Source organism: Carassius auratus, chromosome 24 (genome assembly GCF_003368295.1).
Source record: "Carassius auratus strain Wakin chromosome 24, ASM336829v1, whole genome shotgun sequence".
Taxonomy (NCBI): Eukaryota; Metazoa; Chordata; class Actinopteri; order Cypriniformes; family Cyprinidae; genus Carassius; species Carassius auratus.
In genome coordinates, this window is record NC_039266.1 from 579073 (window position 1) to 603309 (window position 24237).

General features: G+C 36.6%; 3 protein-coding genes across 3 annotated transcripts; all 3 read left to right on the forward strand.

The window, feature by feature from the left end:
- Nucleotides 1-531: 531 nt before the first annotated feature.
- On the forward strand, nucleotides 532-1778 carry LOC113041908 (uncharacterized). Its single transcript, XM_026200488.1, has one exon. It carries the CDS (start codon nucleotides 655-657, stop codon nucleotides 1753-1755), a length of 1101 nt encoding a protein of 366 aa, XP_026056273.1. The 5' UTR covers nucleotides 532-654; the 3' UTR covers nucleotides 1756-1778.
- A 66-nt stretch (nucleotides 1779-1844) lies between these two features.
- On the forward strand, nucleotides 1845-13280 carry LOC113041909 (spermatogenesis-associated protein 13-like). The gene is made up of 13 exons (XM_026200489.1): nucleotides 1845-1979; nucleotides 3535-3573; nucleotides 4872-5321; nucleotides 6280-6424; nucleotides 6519-6613; nucleotides 7351-7530; nucleotides 7946-8131; nucleotides 9269-9448; nucleotides 9531-9763; nucleotides 10176-10293; nucleotides 11226-11598; nucleotides 11698-11772; nucleotides 12648-13280. The coding sequence occupies exons 1-13, from the start codon at nucleotides 1872-1874 to the stop codon at nucleotides 12827-12829; spliced, it is 2364 nt and encodes a 787-aa protein (XP_026056274.1). The 5' UTR covers nucleotides 1845-1871; the 3' UTR covers nucleotides 12830-13280.
- Nucleotides 13281-13432: 152 nt separating this feature from the next.
- LOC113041907 (transmembrane protease serine 7-like) lies at nucleotides 13433-23396 on the forward strand. The gene is made up of 18 exons (XM_026200487.1): nucleotides 13433-13637; nucleotides 15534-15735; nucleotides 16418-16548; nucleotides 16635-16702; nucleotides 16909-17102; nucleotides 17220-17255; nucleotides 17983-18211; nucleotides 18421-18545; nucleotides 18626-18738; nucleotides 18824-18930; nucleotides 19376-19512; nucleotides 19689-19796; nucleotides 19904-20011; nucleotides 20092-20208; nucleotides 21518-21716; nucleotides 21830-22098; nucleotides 22784-22920; nucleotides 23077-23396. The coding sequence occupies exons 1-18, from the start codon at nucleotides 13569-13571 to the stop codon at nucleotides 23242-23244; spliced, it is 2517 nt and encodes an 838-aa protein (XP_026056272.1). The 5' UTR covers nucleotides 13433-13568; the 3' UTR covers nucleotides 23245-23396.
- The last annotated feature ends 841 nt before the right edge of the window (nucleotides 23397-24237 follow it).

Sequence of the window (24237 nt, forward strand, 5' to 3'; positions counted from 1 at the left end):
AAAGCCTTTCATCATAGTGAACATCGCACCAGGCAACAATATCCACACCCTGGTGTAGAGGGCCTCTCTTTCTTACTAAAAAAGGCATAGCTTAAATCGTTTACAGGAAATTTTTACAGCACTTTGTGTAACCTACTCATGAGCAAAGCTCTCATGCTACTCAATGACACCCTCCAATATGCCAGATAAAGGCATTATTCATCCGTAAGAGAAACGTTAAAGCTTGATTTACACTTGTGGGTGGATAAGAACCCTTTGAATTGCTTCACCTGTGCTGAGCTGAGTTTTAGTATTGCATAGGTCAGGTAATCAAACAGGTAATATAAGGATATAGTTGAAAGTTCCTTCATTATGTGACTTATCAAGGTTATGCTTATCACAATGGGGTTGTATTGTTTCACTGAAGTGCGAAGTTAAAATCTTCCCCAGACAAAACAAATGGGTCATTTATTGTCTCACTCCACATCACATGGTTTGTCTTTGTTCCAACACTTTTTGCTGATTTGTCACCTTGTTCATCAAGATTAAACTTTCTTCAATCTGGTTCTGCAGGCACCTTTATCGGACCCACAGGGCTCCTCTCACAACAATGACCCACAGAGTGAACCTTTCACAGAGGAGCAGCTGAAGAATCCAAGTTTGAGGTCTGGTTGTATGGTCCATATGCAACCAGCCCTGTCCAAGCCTTGCTTTGAAGAGAACCAGCTTAACAGACTGAATTCTCAGGGCCAGACTGTTCCTGTGATTGCTGATGGCCAGGCCAAGCTGTATCCATCCAGGGCTGTACGTCTGTTTTCCACCCAGACAAAATGTGAGGACATTACTCCACTCAGGGGACCACCTGTCACACCACAGGCATGGTCCGGATTGGCTAGCTTCCGTGTCATGGGTTCTTTCAAAAAACTGCGGACTTCTGTGCTCCAAGGAATCCAGAACCGGAGCAATGCGATGGCAGCAGGTCAGGAGAGAAATCCGTCCTCGATGTTTGAGGATGGTGGTAGTTTCTTAGTAACCAAACGAGAGGTTGCGACTAATCAAATCCAGGAAACGGACAAAGTGTCAAATGGAACCGCTCAAACTGGAAAGATGTCTTCAGTTTTGGATGAAGATGATTGTGAGGATGATGTGAATGGGTTTCAGAGAAATTCCCATTTCTCTAAGAGTATCCGCAGGGCTTATGGGGCAGGACGGATCTCATTGCTTGACATAGTCAAGACAGAGAGCCCGTCTAACAGTGAGCCTGACCCCAGCAGCACTGTGGAGTCCGTTGGACCTTGCAAGAACATTGAGAATCCAGAAAATGTCAAGGGTCTCAAAAGACTAAGCAAGAGTGCAGATAATTTAGTCTTCAAAAGTCATTTTAGACGCAAAGCTGAACCACAGAACCCAGAATGCCCCAGTACTATAATTTTTCAGAGGACCGACAGTTCTTCCTTGGCTGACTTGCAGGAAAATGGTTCAGGTCAACGTCAAAGCCCCATGAGGACGCGTGGACATTTGCAAAAGCTTGTCGGTAGTTTAACCGACCTGTCGGTCAAGCGTAAAAACATACCAGGCCCCATCTCCAGAAAAACCCTGTCACCTCTCAGTCAGATACATGATGACTACTCCCGCAGAACCCCATGTGTACAAATGAGTGGGCGCCAGCGAAGGCCTTCACCCACACCCAGTAAACCCAGCAGGTCAACACTCACCAACACAACCCAACTATACACCCCGCGCCCTCCTGCCCCGCTGTCTTTAGTTCCACTTTAGATGACTCTCTGGAGCCTCCCAGCAAAACAACAGCCCTGATAAGTGACTATGTTCAGGTGGCTGTGTCCTCAACAGATTTCCATTCGGAAGCCCCACAGGAAAAATACTGTGAACCTATGGAGTGCCATCAAAATGGATTAAATAACCACTACTCTCACATGCCCAAGCATTGCTCAAGCCCCAGTCGAAAGCAGACAGTCAATGGTGTTAATGTTAACTTGGAGGTAAGACAATCCTGATGAGTTCATATTGTCAAATTTTCAATACAAGTTTCGATCTACAGACAACATTTGTGGCGCAATGTCAATTACCACAAGAAAAAAATTGGTTCTCAATATACAAAAGCACAGCATGCACATTTACATTCTTAGTTGTAATCAAACTGTAATAATTTTTTTGTTTAATCATGCTTTGTCCAAGAAGAGATGCAACAGAATATTTAAATGATTAAATAAACATTTTGTGTCAAATTGTTATGGGTAATTGGAGTCAGGGCTAGGTATGCACATGCTGTACGAAACAAAGCTACAATTGTTTGATCAAACTAGTACAATATCTGTCAGACAAAAGCGATTACATGACATTTGTGGAAGGCAAATTATTGCTTTAGACTTGAATTGAACTTTTAAAGAGCATGTAAAAGCTAAAAATGTTTAGCATGCATGAAACTAGTGGGATATAATTATTTACGAGTCTTTTCTGTGTAAAATGGTCTATGTTCACTCATGTCAGGACCAGGCAAAATGGTAAAACCCAGTTAATTTTACATAGAGCTCTTCAAATCTATCTTTGTAGACCACAACAAAAAGATGGTTTAGATAACTTTATAGTACAATTAAATAACTTTATATTTATTTTATTCATTCTTTATTTTTACCATACTGTAACTACTATTTTTGAGGGAACAAAGAGAGGGATTTCTGTGGGACATTATGCTATAAATGTGTTGTGTTTGTGCACATGCAGTTTGTGGCCCAAAATGTGTTTGAGTCAGACAAACTGAAAATTGTAGTGTGTGCAGTTTGGCAAGATTTCATATGTAACATGTTTTTCCTCGTCTAGACGATATTGATTACCTTTTTTGTTTAAATGGGTCTTGCTGATAATAAGCAGCAAGACAGAACAAGCACTTTTCTTTAAGACTAAATGTAAAAAATGTGAAATCTCTGCGAAACATCAGCGATTGCCATAAAGTCAAAGAGGTCATGGTGATCTAATTCTAAACGCTTAATAACTGGAACGTTCCAGTTCATTGAATGACCTTGACCTTTACATAGGAAGTCATAAATTACATTAGACTCAGATTTTTCTTTGTGTCATATGTTTCTCACACGGGTGACCCTTGTATCTGACGATGCAACCAAAGCCTTGATCTGATTTAATTTTTTTTATTTAAGTTTTTTTTTTTTTTATTGGATGAGTGACATCTCATTTCACAGCAGTTCTTCTGGAGTGGTACATTGCATCAGTGTCACATGGGCTGCTCAGCTGTGAGGCACACAGCAGGTAGCGTTAATGATTAGCTGATGTTTATGATTAGCGGGATTGCTTAAACACAGCTTCTAGACCCGAGACTGGACACGTATCAGTAAGGACAGTTCTCCTCCCCTAAAGAACAACCCAAGCACCAAAGTCCAGTAATCTAACCAAGCTAGAGCGATCCCAGTCAAACTTTGTTTTGCTTGTCTGTTTGTGTTTGTGTGTGTGTGCATAGATGTGTTTGCATATGTGTTGTGTACTGTCTTCAATATGGTGCTTATTTATTGTGTGCCTTTTCAGTGTTTATGGACTGAAGAGAGGGAGACTGATGATCTTGAGGTAAGATGTCTGTCAGACTGACATTTTTTCAGACATTACTGCTTAAAAAAATCTATTTTATTTATCACTAAAAACTGGCTTTCTGAAATTCTGCTAATATCACTTGCCCCATTTGACAAAATTGTAAGAATAAAAATCAGTAATGATTTGCACCATATTTGTTATTTTGCAACAAAAGTAGGCCTACGGTTTCATGGATTCAATTGAGTTGCATTTATAGTGCTATGAATTTCAGCAATTATTGCAAATTTTAGAAAAGAATACATTCAAGTAAATAGCTTTTTTTCTTTTTTGTTTACATTAAATTAGTCAAAGACTAATTTAATGTAAAAAAATTAAATCTATTTTTCTGATTCATGTAAAATATGCTAGAAATTAAAAATAATGTTAAAAGAATGAATAATAAAAACATTCTTTATGCCTGTGAAAAGTTTTAGTTATGAAGATGATTAAATGTTGTTTGGGAAAGTAAATTTCTGAACTATTAGTTAATAGTCCTTAAATAATTATTGAGCAATGATTAACAATTGTGTAACAAGTTTTCCTTGCTTTGATATTTAACTGAAATGTTAATCATTTACATGTAATTTTATAATTACTTTTTTTTTGTGCTGTCAAAACGCATCCAAAATAAGTTTTTTAACATATGTGTGCACAGTGTATATTTATTTATATATACGTAAATACACAAACATGCATGTATATATATAAAAAAATCATGTGTATAACATAAATTATAAAAATGTAAATATATACCTTTTCAAAAAATAAACTGTGTATGTGTATTTATATATACATAATATATGTGTGTGTACTGTGCATATTTATTATGTAAACAAAAACTTATTTTGGATGTGATTACTTGCTATTAACCTTTTGACAGCACAAATTATTTAATGTAACCACTAATAATGAACTAATATCACTGTGGGGTTTGTTATAGTTTTTGTATTATGTACTTATTGGGTCTTGACCACATTAATGTCTGTGGGAAAATCGGTAGCACTTTATTTTAAAGTCCTGTTCCTCATGTACATACTATATACTCATTATAGTAATTACAATAACTATTTAATAACTAGGTACTAACCCTGAACCTACCCCTAAACCTAACCCTACCCCATGTAGTTACCTTGTATTACCAGAACTTTCTTAGATAAATACACTGTAAGTACACTATAAGTACATGTAAACACACGTACTGTAAAATAAAGTGCAACCGGAAAATCTTGAAATAATTTATTTAATGTTGCAGGACTTAAAGCATAAAGTTTGACATTTGTCTTCTGACTCTTTAGGCTTCATCAGATATCACAAAAGCGTTTCTCAAAGGTGACGAGATCTCAGCTGCTGCTGCTTCACTTGTCACCAGCACCTGTTCCTCACAATCCGCCCTGGTAACTCCAACAACAATCTCTCCACCCTTTGCCAGTGACTCTTCCTCTTCTGTGGTAGCCAGGAAAAGGGCCGGTCGCTCCAGACCCAGGCCAGTGTCTGACTATGGCCAGCTGGCCAGCTCAAAGTACTGCATCCCAGAGGAGGACAGGGAGTCCGAGAGCATGGACTACACTTCCCAAAAGGACTACAATAGCAATGGCAGCTACACAGAGAGCAACAGACCAGAGAATGGTCATGTGTGCACTCAAACAGAGAGCAGAAAGAGACGTCCCATCTCTGTTATAGGAGGAATGGATCTGTATTCATCCCCAACTGCCGAGCAGAAGGATGACACTGAAAACTTGCCTTCTGTAAGGCCATTTCTTTCTTTAAATGTTGTTCCTAACACTAATATGATCCCATTAAGGTCCCTCCCTTGGGGTGTTGCATTATGGGTTTAAAATGTCATAGTTCAGGTCTGGAAGAAATTTTTAGACCTTGATTGTAACTTCATTTGTTCTTAAGTAACAGTGTGATCCATGTGTTATTTTAAAGAAATGCTGCATCAGACAATCATTTCCTTGATGCTGTATTACTGATATAACTATACTGCTCTGTTAAATGGTGAATCTAACCAAACCTGAAAAAAATGTGTATATGAGAAATTAATCCTGTTTTTAGGACATTTTTATTTTCTTTCTTTTTCAAAAAAAAAAAAAAAAAAAAAAGATTCTTATTTTCATTAGTGTAATAAAGTGGTCTTCAACAGGGACTCCACAGCAGAACTGCAGGAGTCAAATTGTTTTAAACCTTTTCTCATACTATTTTTTATTTATTTATTTGACTTAAAACATTAATGTACAATTATTATTCTGAACATTAATACTGATTATTTTAATGGACTTGCAAATGTTTAAATTGGATTTATACAACATATCATGGTAGTATTTAAGTTTTTGCTGATGGTTTTTATTATTGTATAACATAATAGTAATATTTCTTTATTTAGTCATTTAGCAGACGTTTTTATCCATTACAGTAATATGTCAATAATTAATATTATTATTATTATTACTTTATTTCTATTTCTTTTTTTATTCTGGCAAATCTAATCTACTCATTTCTTTGTGAGATTCAGCAAGAAATTCGTTGTCATGGTTGTAATGTTATGCACTTGGCCAAGCGGATGAGCTGAAATTGCAGTGTTATGTAATCATAGGTCATTGTCCTGCTCTCCACAGTCACTGAACTCTGAACATAAGGCCTTTTTGACAGTGGGCTCCTTTTAAGGCTGCTGATTAAAGTCTAATCTGTCATGCTTTGTTTCAGCCGGTATCCCGTCCTCCAGTGCCCTCTCATAGAGTGCCTCCATACCGGGCCGTATCTGCCCGTCTGAGACCTTGCGTCTTCTCCCAAAGCACACCTATCGGACTGGATAGGATGGGGCGGCGCAGAGGACGCAGAGTGCTCAGTGGTAAGTGTGCACTTGACCTACAAACATGAAACAATACAAATATTGATTCTTTATGGCATCATTTCTAACTTCATTCAATGCGGTCACATTATAGATGGCAGTTCTGATCCAATGGTTGATGATAGTGTGAGTGAAGAGGATGGCAGCTTTGAAGAACTGACTGAAGGAACACCGTATCTACAACCAGAAGTCGATCTTTACAACACTCAATCAGGTTTAGAAAGAATTTCATTTTTTATGATCATTAAAATATATATATATATATATATATATATATATATATATATATATAGAATGTATTATGTATTTGTTTAGTAATTATTATTTGTAATATTATAATTTTTTTAAATGACGTAATAATGTTTTAATTGTAATTTATTAATATTAGTTAAAATTTTAATTATATTGTAATTTGTGTTATACAGTTTATGCATACAGTTTAAAATAAGTACAAATATGTTGCTAGATAATATATAATTTATTTAAATATTAGATATTGGTACTTTTGTATACTGAAAATATTTAGATTTTTATTTGATTGCAGTTTTTTTTATACATATGACCAATTAATGTCAACTTTCAAGAAATGTACTATTCATTTTCTCATCTTTTAAAGTGGGGTAAAACTCTTTTACAGTGGTAAAAGTTACTTTGTGCACTTTTAATGTTATATGAAATCTACTTTTAGTACATGTACACACATTTTAAATCTTTGTTTGCACTTATGGGCTGTGCTTTACAGAACAGGTCATATTTCACTGTTTATCTTATCTGTTCAATCATGTGTTTATGTGGAGTTATGTGCATTTGTGCTTGTGTGGGATCGTCACACTTCGTGTGCATGTTGTCATTCCGTACTGTTCTTATCATGTCTGACCTTTAGCCTCAATAGGTTTGGCCTGACTACCATCTCTCTCTTTCTCCAGTACATACAGTTGGGACATGCCGTGCATGCAGAGGCTCTGTGGGACCATGTCACAATGGAAGAGCAGGAGCTGGCCTTCAAAGCCGGGGATGTGATCCGTGTTCTGGATGTTCAGGAGCAGGACTGGTGGTGGGGTGCGGTGGGCGACCGCGAGGCCTGGTTTCCCTCCAGCTTTGTGCGAGTGAGTTGCACTATGACCCCCTCGGAGTAATGAATGTGAAACAAAAGCCACACAGCTTGAAAGTAACACTTGAACATAGTAACACATCCTGTCCGGTTGCACCGGGTGACCCAAGAGGAAATGCTAGATGTGTCATCACAGTTGTATGTGCTGAATGACGGGTTTAGAAAAAAATGCAGGTGTACGGAATGATGCTTTTTATTGTTTTGAGCTGTAAATAAATGCATCCCATTGTCAATCTATGGCTCCAACAAGATGAGTCAATAATACACAAAGAGGCTTCAGATGAAACGATCTAGACTTCCTGTAGAAGTGGATTGTCCAGTTGGCTCATTCACAATTGAATGTTGTCTAAGAATTGTGCCTAATCCCGGTTGATCCTCTGGAATTAATGTAATGATATGTTGTTGTCAAGGTTCGGGTGAATCAGGAGGATTCAAGCAGTGATAGTGTAGAAATCCCACCGGATGCAGAGGAATCCGTCCCACCGGATGCTCACAAACAAAACTCAGTGCACAGACAGCAGATGAGAGCCAATGTGGTCAAAGAAATCATGGACACAGAGCGTGTTTACATCAAACATCTCAAAGATATCTGTGAGGTGAGCCTCCATCCCAGTCATTTCACATTTGCTTTAGTTTAATCTGTTTGTTTTGTGGTCTATGTATGTTCTCTATTTAAAAAACCTTATCTTTAAGTTAGCCTGAATGGTATTCAATCTTCTATGCCTGTCATTTTAAAGATGAGATCAAGATTGATACACACTTGCCTTCTTTCAAGAAGAATAGATGTAGTGCTCAAGAGTAGTTCAGTGATCTGTAACTCCACGCTAGTGCAATACAAGAATACTAGCATACTACATTGTTCACTACCGGTCAAAAGTTTTTATTTGTTGTTTTTTTTCTGTTACAAAAGTTTTCTATTTTAAATACATGCTGTTCTTTTTTTTACTTTCTATTCATTGGAGAAAGTACTGCATCATGTTTTCCACTAAAAAATTAAACCGCACAACAGTTTTCAACATTGATGATAATAATAAGAAAGTTTCTTGAGCAGCAAATCAGCATATTAAAATGATTTCTGAAATGTGACAGACTGGAGTAGTGATCCTGAAAACTCAGCTTTGCCATCACAGGAATCAATGACATTTTAAATATAGATAATAAAAAGAAAGATAAAATAATTAAAAGGAAACTGTTATTTGAAATATTTCACAGTATTACTGTTTTTACTGTATATTGATCAAATGCAGTCTTAAAGAGCATCTTAAAGAGCCTCTCTCAAACACTTTCGAATGGTAGTTTATATACTCTGTGTTGAGTATTGTAACATTGATGATGATGATTATCGTCATTATTTTATGTATTTGAAACCAAATGGTGTTTTAGATATCCATGCAATGTTGAACGTATCCAAAACAGCAGTATGCTAAAGTGTGGTCATGGGACTTCACCGCTTTGCAGTTTTATTTATGCAAGTGGAGTCCAGTGGAAATAAATAGCTGTATCTAAACATTCAGAAGTCCTATCAAAACAACAGTTAAGAAATTTTTTAAATATTTCTTAGCTCAAATACATTCATTTATCCATCAGATTGTGTTTATCCAGCAGTCTCACTGATGACCTCTGCTGGTCAAATGCTTAAAAATATTTTTCAGGGAAGGAAAACTTTCCAAAGCAATGCAAAAAAACGAAATGTTCATTTTGATGTTTCAATCCAGAATGATTTGTTGTTTTAGGGATATATCCGTCAGTGTAGGAAGCACCCTGGCATGTTTACTGATGCACAGCTAAAGACAATCTTCAGCAACATCGAGGACATCTACAGGTTCCAGAGAAAGTTTCTGAAGGACCTAGAAAAGAAATACAATCCCCAGAACCCTCATCTCAGTGAGATTGGCTCCTGCTTCCTACAGCAGGTACTTTAGAAAAGAACCAGTGAAATGAATGTTTTCCTCACAGTTTGCTCATATTCCCCATTATATCTATTCTCCCTGTCAGGAGGACGGTTTCTCCATATACTCTGAATACTGTAACACACATCCAGTGGCATGTGCTGAATTACAACGGTTGATGAAACAAGGCAGATATAAACACTTCTTCGAAGCCTGCCGTCTCTTACAGCAGATGATCGACATCTCCATTGCTGGCTTTCTACTCACACCTGTACAGAAGATTTGTAAATACCCTCTTCAGCTGGGAGAGCTTTTGAAGTACACACCCAAAGACCACAGGTAGCTTATTTTCTTACATACATTATTCAAAAGTTTCGAGTTGGTACAATTCCGGGTTTTTCCTGCATAGAGAATTGAGGCGGCTGACACCGTCGAACTTTGTGCTGCCTTTGGATGGGCTGTCGACAAACTCGCTACAACATGCAAGCTTCACTAAATAACATAAATCAGTGCTTATAGTTAAAAGTGTGCATATTTGGAAAAACACTGATATCTTTACATATTCTTGCTTTGTTTCTTTAGACAGAATCATCATTTCTATTCTTTATCCACTGAATCCTGTTCAGTTATGTACACAACAATCCCAGAGAAACATTTCTACAAACAAAATATGAAGCTAATAAATGAACGATTACAATTGTATACGATTTACAATTGATTACAATTGTTTTTCTTCTCAGTGACCACGCAGGGTGTGTGCCGCACATCAAGCAATGAAGAATGTGGCAAGTCTGATAAATGAAAGGAAAAGACGACTTGAGAGCATCGACACCATCGCTCACTGGCAGGTGGCCATCCTCCACTGGGCGGTCAGTGATATCTCCACTGCTTTCAGCATTAAACGTGTTCAGAGAAATTCAGGAAACAGCCACAGCCTCTCTGAAGTTTTCGTATCAAGAAATTTGATTCATTCGCAGTTGTGTAAAGATATTTATTGGATACTAGGGCTGCACGATATTGGAAAAAAATGACATTGCAATATTTTATTTTTCTGCGATATATATTGCGATATGAAATCTAATCTAATTTTTTCTTACAAACAAAAATGGGGTGAGCACACTTACATTCTCATTTTAAATGATTTAAACATCGACACCATCGTGTCAATTGATTAATATGCGCGAGGGAGAGAGAGCAAGACAGCGCTTCTTGTAGTGCGGCCGGGGCTCGCTCGCTCTGTCTCTCACTCTCTCTCTCTCTCTCTCTCTGTCTCTCTCTCTCTCTCTCCCTCTGTCTCTCTCTCGATCTCACGTGCTCTCTCACGCTCTCTCTCGCGCGCTCTCTCTCTCTCTCTTTCTCTCTCTCTGCCCTGTTAAACTGACAGGACTTAAAAACACATGCAAATAAACTTTCACTCTATGATGTGCAATTTATCCGCGAATCACATTCGTCAAGGGCCGGGAGCAGCTGGCCCATACAGTTAATGAATAACGGATTAACTACGACAGCCTACTTCGCACATCTTGCGATGTGACTATCGTGCATTTGTACATCGCGATATCGATTCTTAAATGACACATTGTGCAGCCCTAATTTGGATACCATGTTGATCAGTTTATTAGATTATTTATTTGTTAATGTACTGGGTCATTCACAGGGCTAGATGAGGCTTTGTGCACTTCATAACAATTCCACGTTTCTAATTCTTCAGAAATGATGAAAAAAAATATACATTTTTATATATATATATATATATATATATATATATATATATATGTATATGTGTGTGTATTTCCTTTAGGGTGAAGATGTGTTAACACGAAGCTCCGAGCTCATTCACTCCGGCGAGTTAACGCGGATAGTGCGGCCCGGTAAGACGCAACAACGCAGCTACTTCCTGTTTGACCACCAGCTGGTGTTCTGTAAGAAAGACGTCCTGCGGAGAGACCTGCTACACTACCGTGGTCGCATGGACACTGACCTACTCAAGCTAATCGACCTGCCTGATGGACGGCACGCTGAGCTGGGCGTCCTGAAGAACGCGTTTCTCCTGCGGCACGCAGAGAACCTGAATGTGCTGTGTGTGCTGTGCTGCAGAAAGAGCCAGGACAAGCAGCGATGGCTGCAAGCGTTTGCTCGAGAGCGCAGACGCGTACAGGAAGACCAAGAGATGGGTCAGTCTCACAGCTGAAGGAATACGTGTTCACTTCTGGAATGAAATTTTCATGCCATGAATTCAAAGAATGACGTTCATTATTTTCATCGCTTTGCAGGGATGGAGATTACCGAGGCCCAGAGAAAGCAAGCAGTTCACAACGCCAGGAAAACTAAACAAGGAAATATGAAGAGTATGTATTTTGTTGTCTTGTTGGAACTGGAGGTCAAAGCAGAGTTATAATATATTTTAATTACATTTTTAATGTAGTATTTATTTTTATTATTATTTTTCATGTTATTTTCATTTTATATCAGTTCTACAGCATCAATTTATTTGAGTTCTTATTCTGTCATTGTTAGTCTTGTTTCATTTAGGTTTTTATTTGAGATTTATAAGATTTACTTAAATGATTATCTAGAGATATTGTCTGGTTCAATACAGATAAGATAATTTAATTTTTGGACAATTTTTATTTAGTCGGTTTTGGATTCATGAAAATTTAGTTAAATTTTTATTTTTTTTTTATTTTTATATTTTTTAATAATGACAGAGTCAGGGTATCTTTGGTGGTACTTTCTTTTCTTATCTTTGGTGGTACTTTCTTTTCTTTTTTTATTGTATTTTTATTTCATTTGTCTTATCAATTTAGTTTAGTTATTGTTAGTTTTTCATTTTATTTATTCATTTATTTATTTATTTTGGTTTAGTTTTAATATTTAGGGTTTCCAAAAAAAAAAAATGATATAACTTAAAAATGTTCAGTGTTAATGTTAAATGTTATTTTCTGTGTTAAATTAAAATTAGAAAGCTGTTAAGTATAATTGATTTCTAAAATCTTTATTACAGGCTGATCATACTGAATACAGGTTTCAGATTTATAATGCACCATATATTAAAATTTGTGAACATTTTTTATTTCATTTCAGTTGGTTGTCACAAAAAATATTTTCATTTACTTTTTGTTCATTCAGTGACCATCGTGTCCATGGCCCCAGGCAGCTATTCTCAATTCAGACAATACGTATACATTGGAAATTTAAGGATTTTGTGTCTGTTTGCTTCCAGAAATGAATTATTCTGATCATCCTGTGCCTCCTCACCATCAGCCGCTACATCCTCTCCATCAGCGGCATGTGACTGTGCCAACCAGCATCCCCCAGCAGCAAGTCTTCTCTTTAGCAGAGCCAAAGAAGAAGCCCTCTCACCTGTTGTACTCACTTGCACGCAGTGCCCTCTTCAGGAAATGACAAAAAGAGACACCTTTAGACAACATTTAGTGTTTTTACATTATGCTGATGAGATCCATAAATGATGAAATATAACAGGACTACATCTATGTTTTTGTCATATTCAAATGCACACACATGGAATTGTATATTTATATTCATATGTGTGTAAAATGACGTGTGCCTCATTATTTAGCCTTAAGTCAGTGTGTTAGTTTGGAAAGTGTTCTTTTTTTTTTTTTTCTTCGTCATGTCATTTTACTGATATGGTCAAAAACGCTGCTTCCCATTGGGTTTCTCCCATCTCTCACTTCATCTAAATGTGTGTCTTTTATGACAAAGAGTTGTATTCTGCGTTTTAGCTACATGTCTATATAATTTTATTGCTTTACCCGAGGCTGGAGCCTTCTGAAATGTAAAGACAGCAAACACTAACACCTTTCATTCTGTAAATAAACTTGAACCAAATGTACAGTGTCTGCAAGTGCTCAAATATAGTTTAAGTTACGGTCGTCCCTGAGGTACAAGGGAGCTGAATGCATCTATAGGATAAGAGAACACAATGCTCACTGTGTGCACACCCGCCTGGATACAGTTACACTGTCAGGTGGAACCGAAGAGCCTCGTGTTGTTCGCCTTCATTCCGCTGCTCGCGTTCACCTTGAGAGTGCAGACGGGTATTTTGGGGAAAACTGTTTTAACAATGCCGGACTGGATCCGAACTTTTAAGATTGCTGGTCCAAATGAATGACTGTACGCCATGGAGACCGCGCGAGAAGAAAGCGCGCAGGGGAGCGATGATGATGCGGCCCAAGAAGACACCACAAGTGTGAGTAATTCATGCTGCTGGACCCCTTCAAAATCACTATGATAACCATAGCTTCCGACAAAATAACACGAGTCTCTTTAGTTTATGTTATTAATGCCAAATCACAATTTAGAATAGTGTGGGATATTCTACAAATAGCCTAAAGAAGAAAAGTATAAATATTGTATCATGCTTTTGGATTTCACATTGATTTTTTTTATTATTATTATATTTTCAGTATAATAAAAGTAACCGTATCTACGTTATTTTATCGTAAACTGCAGATACCGTGGTACTTTCTGTGAGGGGTAAAGCATTTGATCTCTGCTGAAATTATGAATTTAGAGACGTCGGCTATAAAGTTTGATATTTATTAGACTTAAAAAAATTATTTGCTTATTAGAATAAATAATTGCATACAAGTTAGTTTATCTAACGTTATCCTCTCATATCATTATAATATATTTTATAACATATTCCTCACTATAGGCGAAAGATAGGGACCGTATGTAAAGTGACTTAGATAAATGTTCAATGACTCTGTCATTTAAAGTGTACACAAATGTACACAAAGAAAAGCACCAAAATGCATGAAACATAAATATTTGTTTGTATTTGTGCACATCTTAACTTTTCTCTTCATAATTAAGGGAGACAGAGCCATTACACGTTTTTCTGCCCTTATCGTTTGGCCTATATTTCGTAGACGGTCCCTATGTAACTTAACATTTTTGAGTCATTTAACATTTAAAATTTAGGGAGGCAAACGTGAAATTTACTTGATGTCAAATAAAACACATTTTGCGGTTGTCTGAAAAATATCAAGTATTGGAAAGACTTTTAACCCACGTTATCTCATTGTAAATTAAATACAGCGAACGAGATGGGATGACATCGCGTAAATAATGTATGACTGGACAACCACAACGAATGCAACACTCATGGTGATGGTCTCAAAACACAACTGACCAGTGCAGACTGTAGACTCTTGTCCTTTTGTTACACTCTAACTGACCCTTCAGAAATGTTTTTCATCTCTAATTAAATTTAGCCTCAAAATACCCTGGTGTTACCATGCAAAAAAACCTTTACATTTGAACTTTAAATTTGAATATGGGATATTTTTATTGTTTAAAAAAATGATAACCCCATAAAATAATGGAAATATGGTAGTAAACATTTGAAGTTTATCAAAAAAGTTAATCATAGTTGACCTAAGGCAAAAACGCATTTTGGATTTAGTTTTTAGGACAAGTTTTATGAAAGGTCAGGTCAGGAAAGGTCATAAAGTTAATCATTATCCACTTAAAATATAGACTAGTGTAGTTTAGACATGAAATGTTCATATTGTATTCCAGAAAACCCTGGCCTAAATGCATCTGTCAGGCTGCATAGAGATTGCAGAAATTGGTTTTATTTTATTTTTTGTTTGGGAAATGACTGAAGCAGTTGCCTTTAGGTCATTGTGAGCTCAGAGTGAGGTGGATTTTGTAACCCAGTTGGATCTCTCTCAGAATTACTGAGTGACTTTACCATGTAACTCTAACCACTCATTGCAATAATATCTGTTTGTGATAAGGCCACAGCACACACCCTATATCCGAAAACTGAAGCCACTAATTTCCCCCTTATTTTTCTTTTGAACCCTTAAAAATACATCAACATAGATGTCTTACTCAAGAAAAGTGAAAGACGTTGAGTCCTGAAATGACAAAAGTGCTTTGGCGGCGTAATGTTTGATATCTTCATGACTCTTTCGTTGTGTAATAAAACTATCAGAGAGTTACTGTATAACAATACTCATGCAAATCACCATAATCCAGATCATCACACTGTTGGTTCTCCATTAACAGCAGATGGCTTTTTTTGTGCCAGTGTTACCTCAGATCAGAATGTGATACATACCTGTGGTTTCAGGTAGCTGATGTGTCCGTGGAAGTGGCTACGGTGGACGCAACTCTTAATAAACTATGCAGAAGATACAACAGACGCAGGAGAAGAGCAAAAAAGATAAAGAAGAAAAATCCGATACTGGATCTACAGAATCTGGCCATTCTCATCACAGTGGTGGTGTTTGTCATTGTGGTGATAATGTGGTCGCTTCTGTGGGTTTTTATATGTAAGCTAAACCCAAACGCGAATATACTGTTCATACCCTTGTGAAAAAGAAGTGTGCTTAAATGTACTGAATGTGCACTTGTAGTGTGCTTCAACGTTTGTAAGTTTATTTTTAAACTAAACTACTTGATAATATCATATTTAAGAAGTAGAAGGCCACTTAAGTGTTCTTAAAGAAACTTTCATGACTGTTACTTAAAACCGTTTTTAAAAAGTGTGCTTTGTAAGGATGTCAAAATAAGGGTTTTAATTTAAAGCAGGTTTTCAGTCATTATGTATTAATAATTATGTCATGTATTAAATAAGTGCACTTATTTTAATGTTGACAATGATAATTTTATATTTTTGATATTTTAATAATTATAATAATATTATGTATCATTACTGATAAGCATTTAAAGTTAATATATATTTTAAATGAATTCATTTCAAATTCATCATTACCATCCATCATATACATGACATGGAAGTTTCAGTAGAAATAACATTAAAGCATATTTTAATTTAGCTTTGCTTCTTGTCCTTACATTTCTCTGATCATTTTTCAAACAAATACAATTTGGTTTAAAGCACTGTTTTCCTGCAATAAGCACTCTGTTTAAAAGTGTATTTTCACTAGGGTATTGAAAATAATATCCACAGTTTAACCGTCATTTAACCGAAATGCGCACTATGTTTTGTAGTCCGGAGAGAGAGCAACAGTGGTGTGTATTTTGCTGGTATGTTCCGTGTTGCCAACGTGGAGTTTATACCAGAGTACCGGCACGCTGACTCCAGTGAGTTTGTGTCCATGGCAAACCGCATTCAACATGTGGTGAGTGACACCGCATTAATATATCATAAGAATAAATGGCTTTAAAAATCATTAAAACCCTCACCTTAATATTTGAATCCAAAAAGATAACCAGCGTATACCGAACATCTTCAGTGTCCAGACTCTACAAACAAACCGTCATCTCTGATCTGAGGTACAGTCACTCCAGTATTACTCTAGTAGGTTATATTTTCAGTAAAGTATCCATTGAAAGACTGCACTATTTGATTTGCTATTTTGACATTTTTCATTTGGAAGTTCACTTTTAAAGTAAACATGAAGTCACTAATTATTTTTAGTAATAATGTTTAAATATTATTTCAGTAAATGATGCTATAATCTCTGACCTCGCGTCTTCAGTAATAACAATCAAGGTGGTGTACTGGTGCATTTCTGGATGATCTTCGTGGTGCCGCATCTGAAGACTCCATCAGTGTGTGAGGACTGTGTGAGTGCCATCCTCAAAGACTCTGTGCACATGAGTCTGCAGAACCGCTCTTCAGTGGGCTTCCTGCAGGGCCTTCCTGTGGACATCGACTCCATTCTTGTTAATGGTAACCCTTATTTACATGGTTATATTTTGTGCATATATTCCTTGTTAATTTTTTTGTGAATAATTTTAGCTTTAAAAAATATTTAAATTTTCAGTTTCTTTTTCCTTGTTTTCTCAGTTGCTTTGCGCTCAGATTACTCATCAACAGCTGTGGGTGAGTCAGTCACAACTGATAAATACATAAACATGACAAACCTAGGTTGTGCACAATTCAGAACTGCTTTTTAAATTCTAGTTTATTCCAGAACTTGACTTGGATTTGCATTTAAGGTAGCAGAAAGAATGCAAAATGGCAGTTTGAATAAAAAAAAATGGAACGTACACTACCGTTGAAGTTAGGAGTCGGTCAGTATATTTGTATATATAAATCAGTATAGTTTTTGATAGAAGCCTATTGTGTTAAAAGCAGTTATATTTGATGAACAGAATTTATTTGAAATATTTTGTAACAGTGTAAATGTTCTAAACTGTAACTCAATTTTATGAGTCCTTTTTTACTGAAGAAACGTATCGAAACAAAAACAAAAAAAAATCGTACATGGTTCATGTACATATATATTTTTTAAATTATATGTAATTTAATTTTTAGAATGCTAATTTATCCAAGTCTTTAAAATGGCATCTTGGATGTCGAAATTTATTTTTTATTTAAAAAAATAATAATTTATATATAAAGTTAAATAGATGTAATAATTTAATTTAATTTAATTTAATTTAATTTAATTATTTGAATGTTTAGAAATTGAAATTTTTATTCTTAACTTCTAAATCAATATCAAGCAAAGCCTTTGTGAATGTCTATTTTTATTAACAGAACCTTGTACTGTGTTATTGTAGTGCTGTGTATGATGGGTGCTTTTATCATCTCTCTGTGTGTCCAGGCTCTCAGTGTGTGGATAAGCTGTACGCAGGGGTCCCTGACGTGAGTATTCCCCTCAATGTGTTCTCTTCATGGGGAGGCTTGAGCTGCTACATCAAACTGACAAGTGCTCCAGGCTCTGTCATCCGTCTCACTGTGAAGAGCTTTCGCATTGACCCTAGTGACTGCGTCTATGATGCCCTCACCGTGTATGACTCTCTGCTTCCCATGAGAGGCATGATTCTGTACAGGTAGAGTAGAATGCTTTATTATTATATGCCTATGGATATATACCTTTTAAGATTTTTTTTTGTGGATTTTAGGGGAAGTCATTCCGGAACATCTTCATGTAGATGTTTTGCAACACATTCAAATGCTCCAGAACAGAAAAACAGGAGGACAAATTAATTGACAAAAAACACTGAGATGATCAGTTTCATTTGATGCATTCTTTTTAAAGGGTTTGTGAATCAGTGTCAGCCCCGATCTCATTGGTCTCCACCTCCAATGTCATGCTGCTCTCCTTCAGACTCACTCAAGGCAATAAGATCTTCCGAGGACACTTCCAGGCTCTCATGGAAGAGCGTGAGTCCCTTGACTAAAGTATCTGTATGATTGTATGGCTGATTGTGATCCTGAGGCCCTCTCATCTTTCCCATACACAGAGTGTATGAATACGATAGCATTACCTGCTGGCCCAGGTGATGCTGGAGTAATAACCAGTCCGTTCTTCCCCAGCCTGTTGCCCCGTCAGTGCTCCTGCACCTGGATGTTTCAGGTACTGCACCCAATCAAAAGCTTTTTTTAATGTGCAGCAATATTATCCACAGCATCCATGTGACAAATGGGTGTTTATGTGTCAGATGCCCAGCGGTGCTCTTGGTGTGGCTCTCAGGTTCCAGAACTACATGCTAAAACTAAAAGACTTGCAAAACTGTGAACACGGCTGGTGGAAAATCAATGAGATTATGTAAGTGATATTTCCGAGGAAATAATCTTTAGATTTTTTTTGTTAAAGTACATTTCATTTATGTAGTTATACCATATATTTTTTAGAATAGTTCACACACACATTCACACTGCCTATTGCTTATTATCATTATTTACTCACCCATTTAACTTTTTACTGTGAAAGCAAAAAAAAATATCTTTTAAAGATCTCTTTTCCATACAACAATAGTTTACACTGAGCAAACACCAAAAAAGACCCATAAAAATGTTCCATACAACCCAAATGTTTTGCCACAGAAGATGGTCAAACAGATTTGGAAACAACATTATGGTGGGTAAATAGTGACAGATGTTGCATTTGGCGATATGTTCCTTTAATGTTGATAGTAAATCCTATTTATCAGGTTATAGACTGATTCTAAACATTTTATGCTGGTATAGAAATAAATGCAACTGATTTACAGATACTGTGGAAATTACATTGACTATTCAACCGTCTTCCGTATTCCTGCGCAAAACCCTGAAGTGGTTTTCCGCTGCAGCTCACGAAGTGCTGACCAGTCCTTCAATGCCACTTACAGCAGCTACAACACCAGCCAGCGTAAGAACAATGCTGCCAAAACAGAGGAAATGCAGAACAATTTCAATTGTCATTTTTCATCAGTAGTACATTCTCACTTACGAGCAGAGGAATAATATGTTATGAGTCACTAAAATGACTCATGGCACCGAATGTTCTAACTCTGGACTTGTTTTTTTGTTGTTGTTTTTTTCAAGCATGTCCAGAGGGTCACTTCCTGTGCTCCACAGGTCTGTGTGTGGAGAAGTTCAGGCGCTGTGATGGACTGGATGACTGTCAGGATGAAAGCGATGAGATGTTTTGTTGTAGGTTTAACCACCAAATCACGTAAACCCAGTAGTTCTACAATGGTAAAACTATCAAAATTTTGTCAAAATTCAGCATTTTATTAGCAGTTATCTTTATGCAACAGCGAAACCTCCTAAAATCTGTGGAGGTTTATCCCCTTTGCACCCATTATACATCTGTAATGGAGAGACGGACTGTTCCAGTGGTAAAGATGAGATCAACTGTACTCAGGGTAATGTGAGAACTATTTAAAAAGTCTCACTTTGAGATGTGTTAATTGTATGTACAGTGATTAATGTGTTGGCTGTGCAGAGACTAGCTGTTCTGGAGTCAGTTACCAATGTGGCAATGGAGCCTGCATTCTTAAGAAAAATGCTAAATGTGACGGCTTACATGACTGCTATGACCGCAGTGATGAGAAGGACTGTGGTGAGTTTTACTATGGTAACATCCGTAAACATTATGTTACTCATCAAATTGGTTTGTAGATCTATAAAGAGACAGAACTGATTTTTCATAGTTTAAACACCATTCATGTCTGTTTTAGGGAATTGCAGTCATATTCTTGAATTCCACTATTATTATTAAAATCTCGTATGAGCTAAACAATTAACAGTATGGTAACTTCAAATTTCAAGATTTAAAATAATCAAAATTAATTATAAAACTAAACACAAGAAAATGTACAGAAAAAAATCAGAAAATAAAAAACATGCAAAATCATCTGAATTGCAATAAAAATTAAAGCTTTAAGGGGCCCTCGCAATTTGCATTTTAAGTGGTAAATATAGGAGGAATATGTCATTTATTTGTGCCAAACTTCCTGCTGCCAGCTGGTGCCACTATGACTATAAAGGGGCGGTCACACTGCACTTTTCGTTCCATTGACTTCCATTCATACACATGCGAATGCATCAGACCGGAAACGCAGGCTCATGCGAAAAATTCCGCATTTCGCTGCGTTCGAAAGTTCAAGTTTGGTGAACTCTGACCTGCGAATTCGCATCACGTGAAGTCGTGTGACCAGTAGATGATCGATACTGCGTGACCTCTCTGTACAGAAATAAAAAAATGAAGGTAGTGCCATTTTTAGCCGTAGCGCAGCATTGTATTTTATATAACGTTAATACGTATTTAAAAGATAATAAAAAGAAGCCGCATGGTTCGCAGTGTCAATGGAAACAGGAACAGATGGTACATTTGAATGAGGACATGTTCTATAATTTTTTATTGTTAAGTGTGTATATATTTATAGAGAGAGAGAGAGACAGAGAGTACAATATAATAAGACGCTTTCGACACCGTCGCAAAAGACAGTACAAGCACAGATTAATCCATGTTGTGATAACTGAGGGGAAACCGTTATATCTTGCTCCCGCCCATATTCGCAGCGGCATCCGAAATAATTTCGCACGTTTAAAGGTTAGTGTGACCGCACCTTAACTGAATATTGGCATGTAGATGTCTTCAAGCCAGGACTTTGGTCAAAAAATATGAAGTTCGGTGCAGATTGAACATGGTACGTTTGAGTTATGCTGGGTAAACGCTGAAAGATTTTTTAAATGTTATAAGACCACAAACATGAGGACAAAAAAATCCTACATTTAACCATTTTGCTCCTAAACTGTGTGGTGTGCCGCAATGTTCCCCCCACACATCGTAAATATTCAACATTCATTGTCCACACAATGCAAATTACATAATCTTCTTGTGTCTGATGTTTCAATATAATTTGCAGCCTGTGGCAATCCCACCCCTTCAAAGCGTGTTTCTGACAGTGCCGCCACACAGCAGCGTATTGTGGGCGGGATCAATGCGCTGGAGGGGGAGTGGCCATGGCAGGTCAGCATGCATTTTTCTGGTCAGATGTACTGCGGAGCATCTGTCCTATCCGATGAGTGGCTTCTTTCAGCAGCGCACTGTTTCAGCAAAGAAAGGTGAGAGATCTACAGTATAAATTACTGAATATCAATGTTTAATACCTTTTTTGTTAGCAGCAATGAGCTGGACTTAATGCAGTTTGAGCATGTGTGATTTTTGACGCTTTCAGGTTGGCAGATCCACGTATGTGGATGGCTCATCTAGGCATGCTAAACCAGGGCAGTGCCAAGCATGTGGCCGAGATCCGTCGATTCATTGTGCATGAATACTACAATGCGAGAAATTTTGACTATGACATCGCCCTTGTGCAGTTGAAGAAGGCCTGGCCCAGCAGTTTGGAAAAATATATCCAGCCTATCTGTCTGCCGGCCCCTTCACAGACATTCACTGAGGGACACCGCTGTTGGGTCACTGGCTGGGGCTACCGTTCTGAGCAGGGTAAAGAGCTAAAAAACACTGACAAATGATGGAACAGTAACATTTTATGTTTTGGGGTCAGTAAGATTATTTTATGTTTTTGAAAGTAGTTTCTTATGCTTACCAAGGCTGAATTTATCTGATCAAAAGTACAGTAATATTGTGAAGAATTATTACCATTTAAAAAAAAATAAAAAATATATATATATATATATATATATTTTTATATATATATATTTTAATTTGTAATTTATTCCTGAGATGATAAAGACAAATTTTCAGCAATTACTCCAGTCTTCAGTGTCACATGATCCTTCAGAAATCATTCTAATATGCTGATTTGTTGCTCACGAGACTTATTGTCAATGTTTTCATAACAGCTGTCCAACTTAATATTTTTGTGAAAACTATTATATATATTTTTGATGAGTATAAAGTTCAAACGCACTTGTTTGCATTTAGAATTTTTGTAAAATTCTAAAAGGCTTTACTCTGTTTTGATTTGTCCTTGCTGAATAAATGTATTAATTTTTTAAAAATATATAAAAATAAATAAAAACCACTTACAGAACCCCAACTTTTAAACAGTACCCAAACTAGAAAGAGAGTCGGTTTCTTGTTTATATGTCTCTTAGTGTCTTTTTTTTTTTTTTTTTTTTTTACAATATATGGCATAGAAATATATTTTTTCCCTCTGTTTATACAGATAAGATTCTACCCACTGTATTGCAGAAGGCAGAAGTTAGCATTATAAGCCAGAGTGAATGCAAGAGAAGCTATGGCGCTGTATCACCCCGCATGCTGTGTGCTGGTGTGCCCTCAGGAGAGCAGGATGCCTGCCGGGTGAGGGGAGATAACAACCGTTGGACTGGTTCCTGCTTTATGAACCGAACATAAGCTTAGTGTCTCATTTCAGAGCATTATTAAAGGACTAGCCTTTCTCTGTGATGAAAGTGAGCTGTCTCTTTGGATTTTTACATAACCAATTTTTGATTTCAGGGAGACTCAGGTGGTCCTCTGTCCTGTCAAGCCCACTCAGGCGGCCGCTGGTTTCTGACAGGTGTTGTGAGCTGGGGTTCCGGCTGTGGCAGACCCAACTTTCCCGGAGTTTACACAAGAGTGGCCAAGTTCGTCGACTGGATCCAAAGACATATTCAAAACTTGTGAAATGCACAGCCAATAAATCCACCTTACAATGCATTATGTATTTCATACACTCGAAGCAAGCCATTGTCATCTCAACTGTTCCAAAGCAAATAGGCTATGTGTTACTTAATGGTCTGTCAATCATGTAACACCATTATAATACATTTGTCTTGAATAATACATTACTTGTAGTCTTTTTTTCAGCAATTACAAATAATTCCTGCCAAATAAAAAACAAGTTATCATTTATACTAGCCTATATAGTATGTACATATTAAACATTTTTTAATTATATAAATGATTAAAAATGGCATATATTAGCTGGTCTTACAGCCTGGTCATAGTTGGTTTGCAGGCTGGTTTTAGAGGGATTTTGACCACTTTTTATTATTATTTTATTTTTTTAGCTGGCCATCTTGACCATAGCCAGGTTGGGAGGCCAACTATAACCATCTACTTTCAGCTTAAACCAACTAAGACCAGCCAACCTTCTTATGTTAGTTTTAGCGATCTCAGCATGGTTAATATAATAATAAATAATAACTATTATTAATAACAGTTTCATTGCATGAATTTATGGAATACTTATCTCAGATAGGTCAGTTGCAGCAGCTTATGTGGGTTAAAATATTTTGTATAATACCAAAGTCCCTATAAGGCAAGTCATGTCACTTGGCGGCCATCTTTGAGTGCAGCTCCTTTCACTTTGTATGGGGAAACATTAAATTCTCCCAAACTGTTCACTAAGATTACCATAAAATTTCATATTTGAAATAACCATTGAAATCTAACAACAACTGTGTCATAAATGTAGTTTCTTTTCTCAAATAACTCAAATAAGCTTATTTTTTCAGGCAAATTTGACTAGACATGTTACTTTGTAGCTAAATATGCTAATTGTTTATCCAATATTAATAAATATTATACAAGTTTGAGCTTAAACACTATTTATTAATGATTATTAACAATAGTGTAAGTAAGTTAATGCTTTAATATTGTTTTTACAGTTTTCGT

Excerpts from the sequence above, each read along its gene's own strand:
- LOC113041908 (XM_026200488.1), top strand. The coding sequence starts at position 655 with ATGGTCCATATGCAACCAGCCCTGTCCAAGCCTTGCTTTGAAGAGAAC.
- LOC113041909 (XM_026200489.1), top strand. The coding sequence starts at position 1,872 with ATGGAGTGCCATCAAAATGGATTAAATAACCACTACTCTCACATGCCC. Across the intron at positions 1,980-3,534 it reads GTGTTAATGTTAACTTGGAG|TGTTTATGGACTGAAGAGAG; the intron begins GTAAGACAATCC and ends GTGCCTTTTCAG. Across the intron at positions 11,599-11,697 it reads ACAGGAAGACCAAGAGATGG|GGATGGAGATTACCGAGGCC; the intron begins GTCAGTCTCACA and ends ATCGCTTTGCAG.
- LOC113041907 (XM_026200487.1), top strand. The coding sequence starts at position 13,569 with ATGGAGACCGCGCGAGAAGAAAGCGCGCAGGGGAGCGATGATGATGCG. Across the intron at positions 17,103-17,219 it reads CGACTCCATTCTTGTTAATG|TTGCTTTGCGCTCAGATTAC; the intron begins GTAACCCTTATT and ends TTGTTTTCTCAG. Across the intron at positions 18,931-19,375 it reads TGGAAAATCAATGAGATTAT|ATACTGTGGAAATTACATTG; the intron begins GTAAGTGATATT and ends ACTGATTTACAG.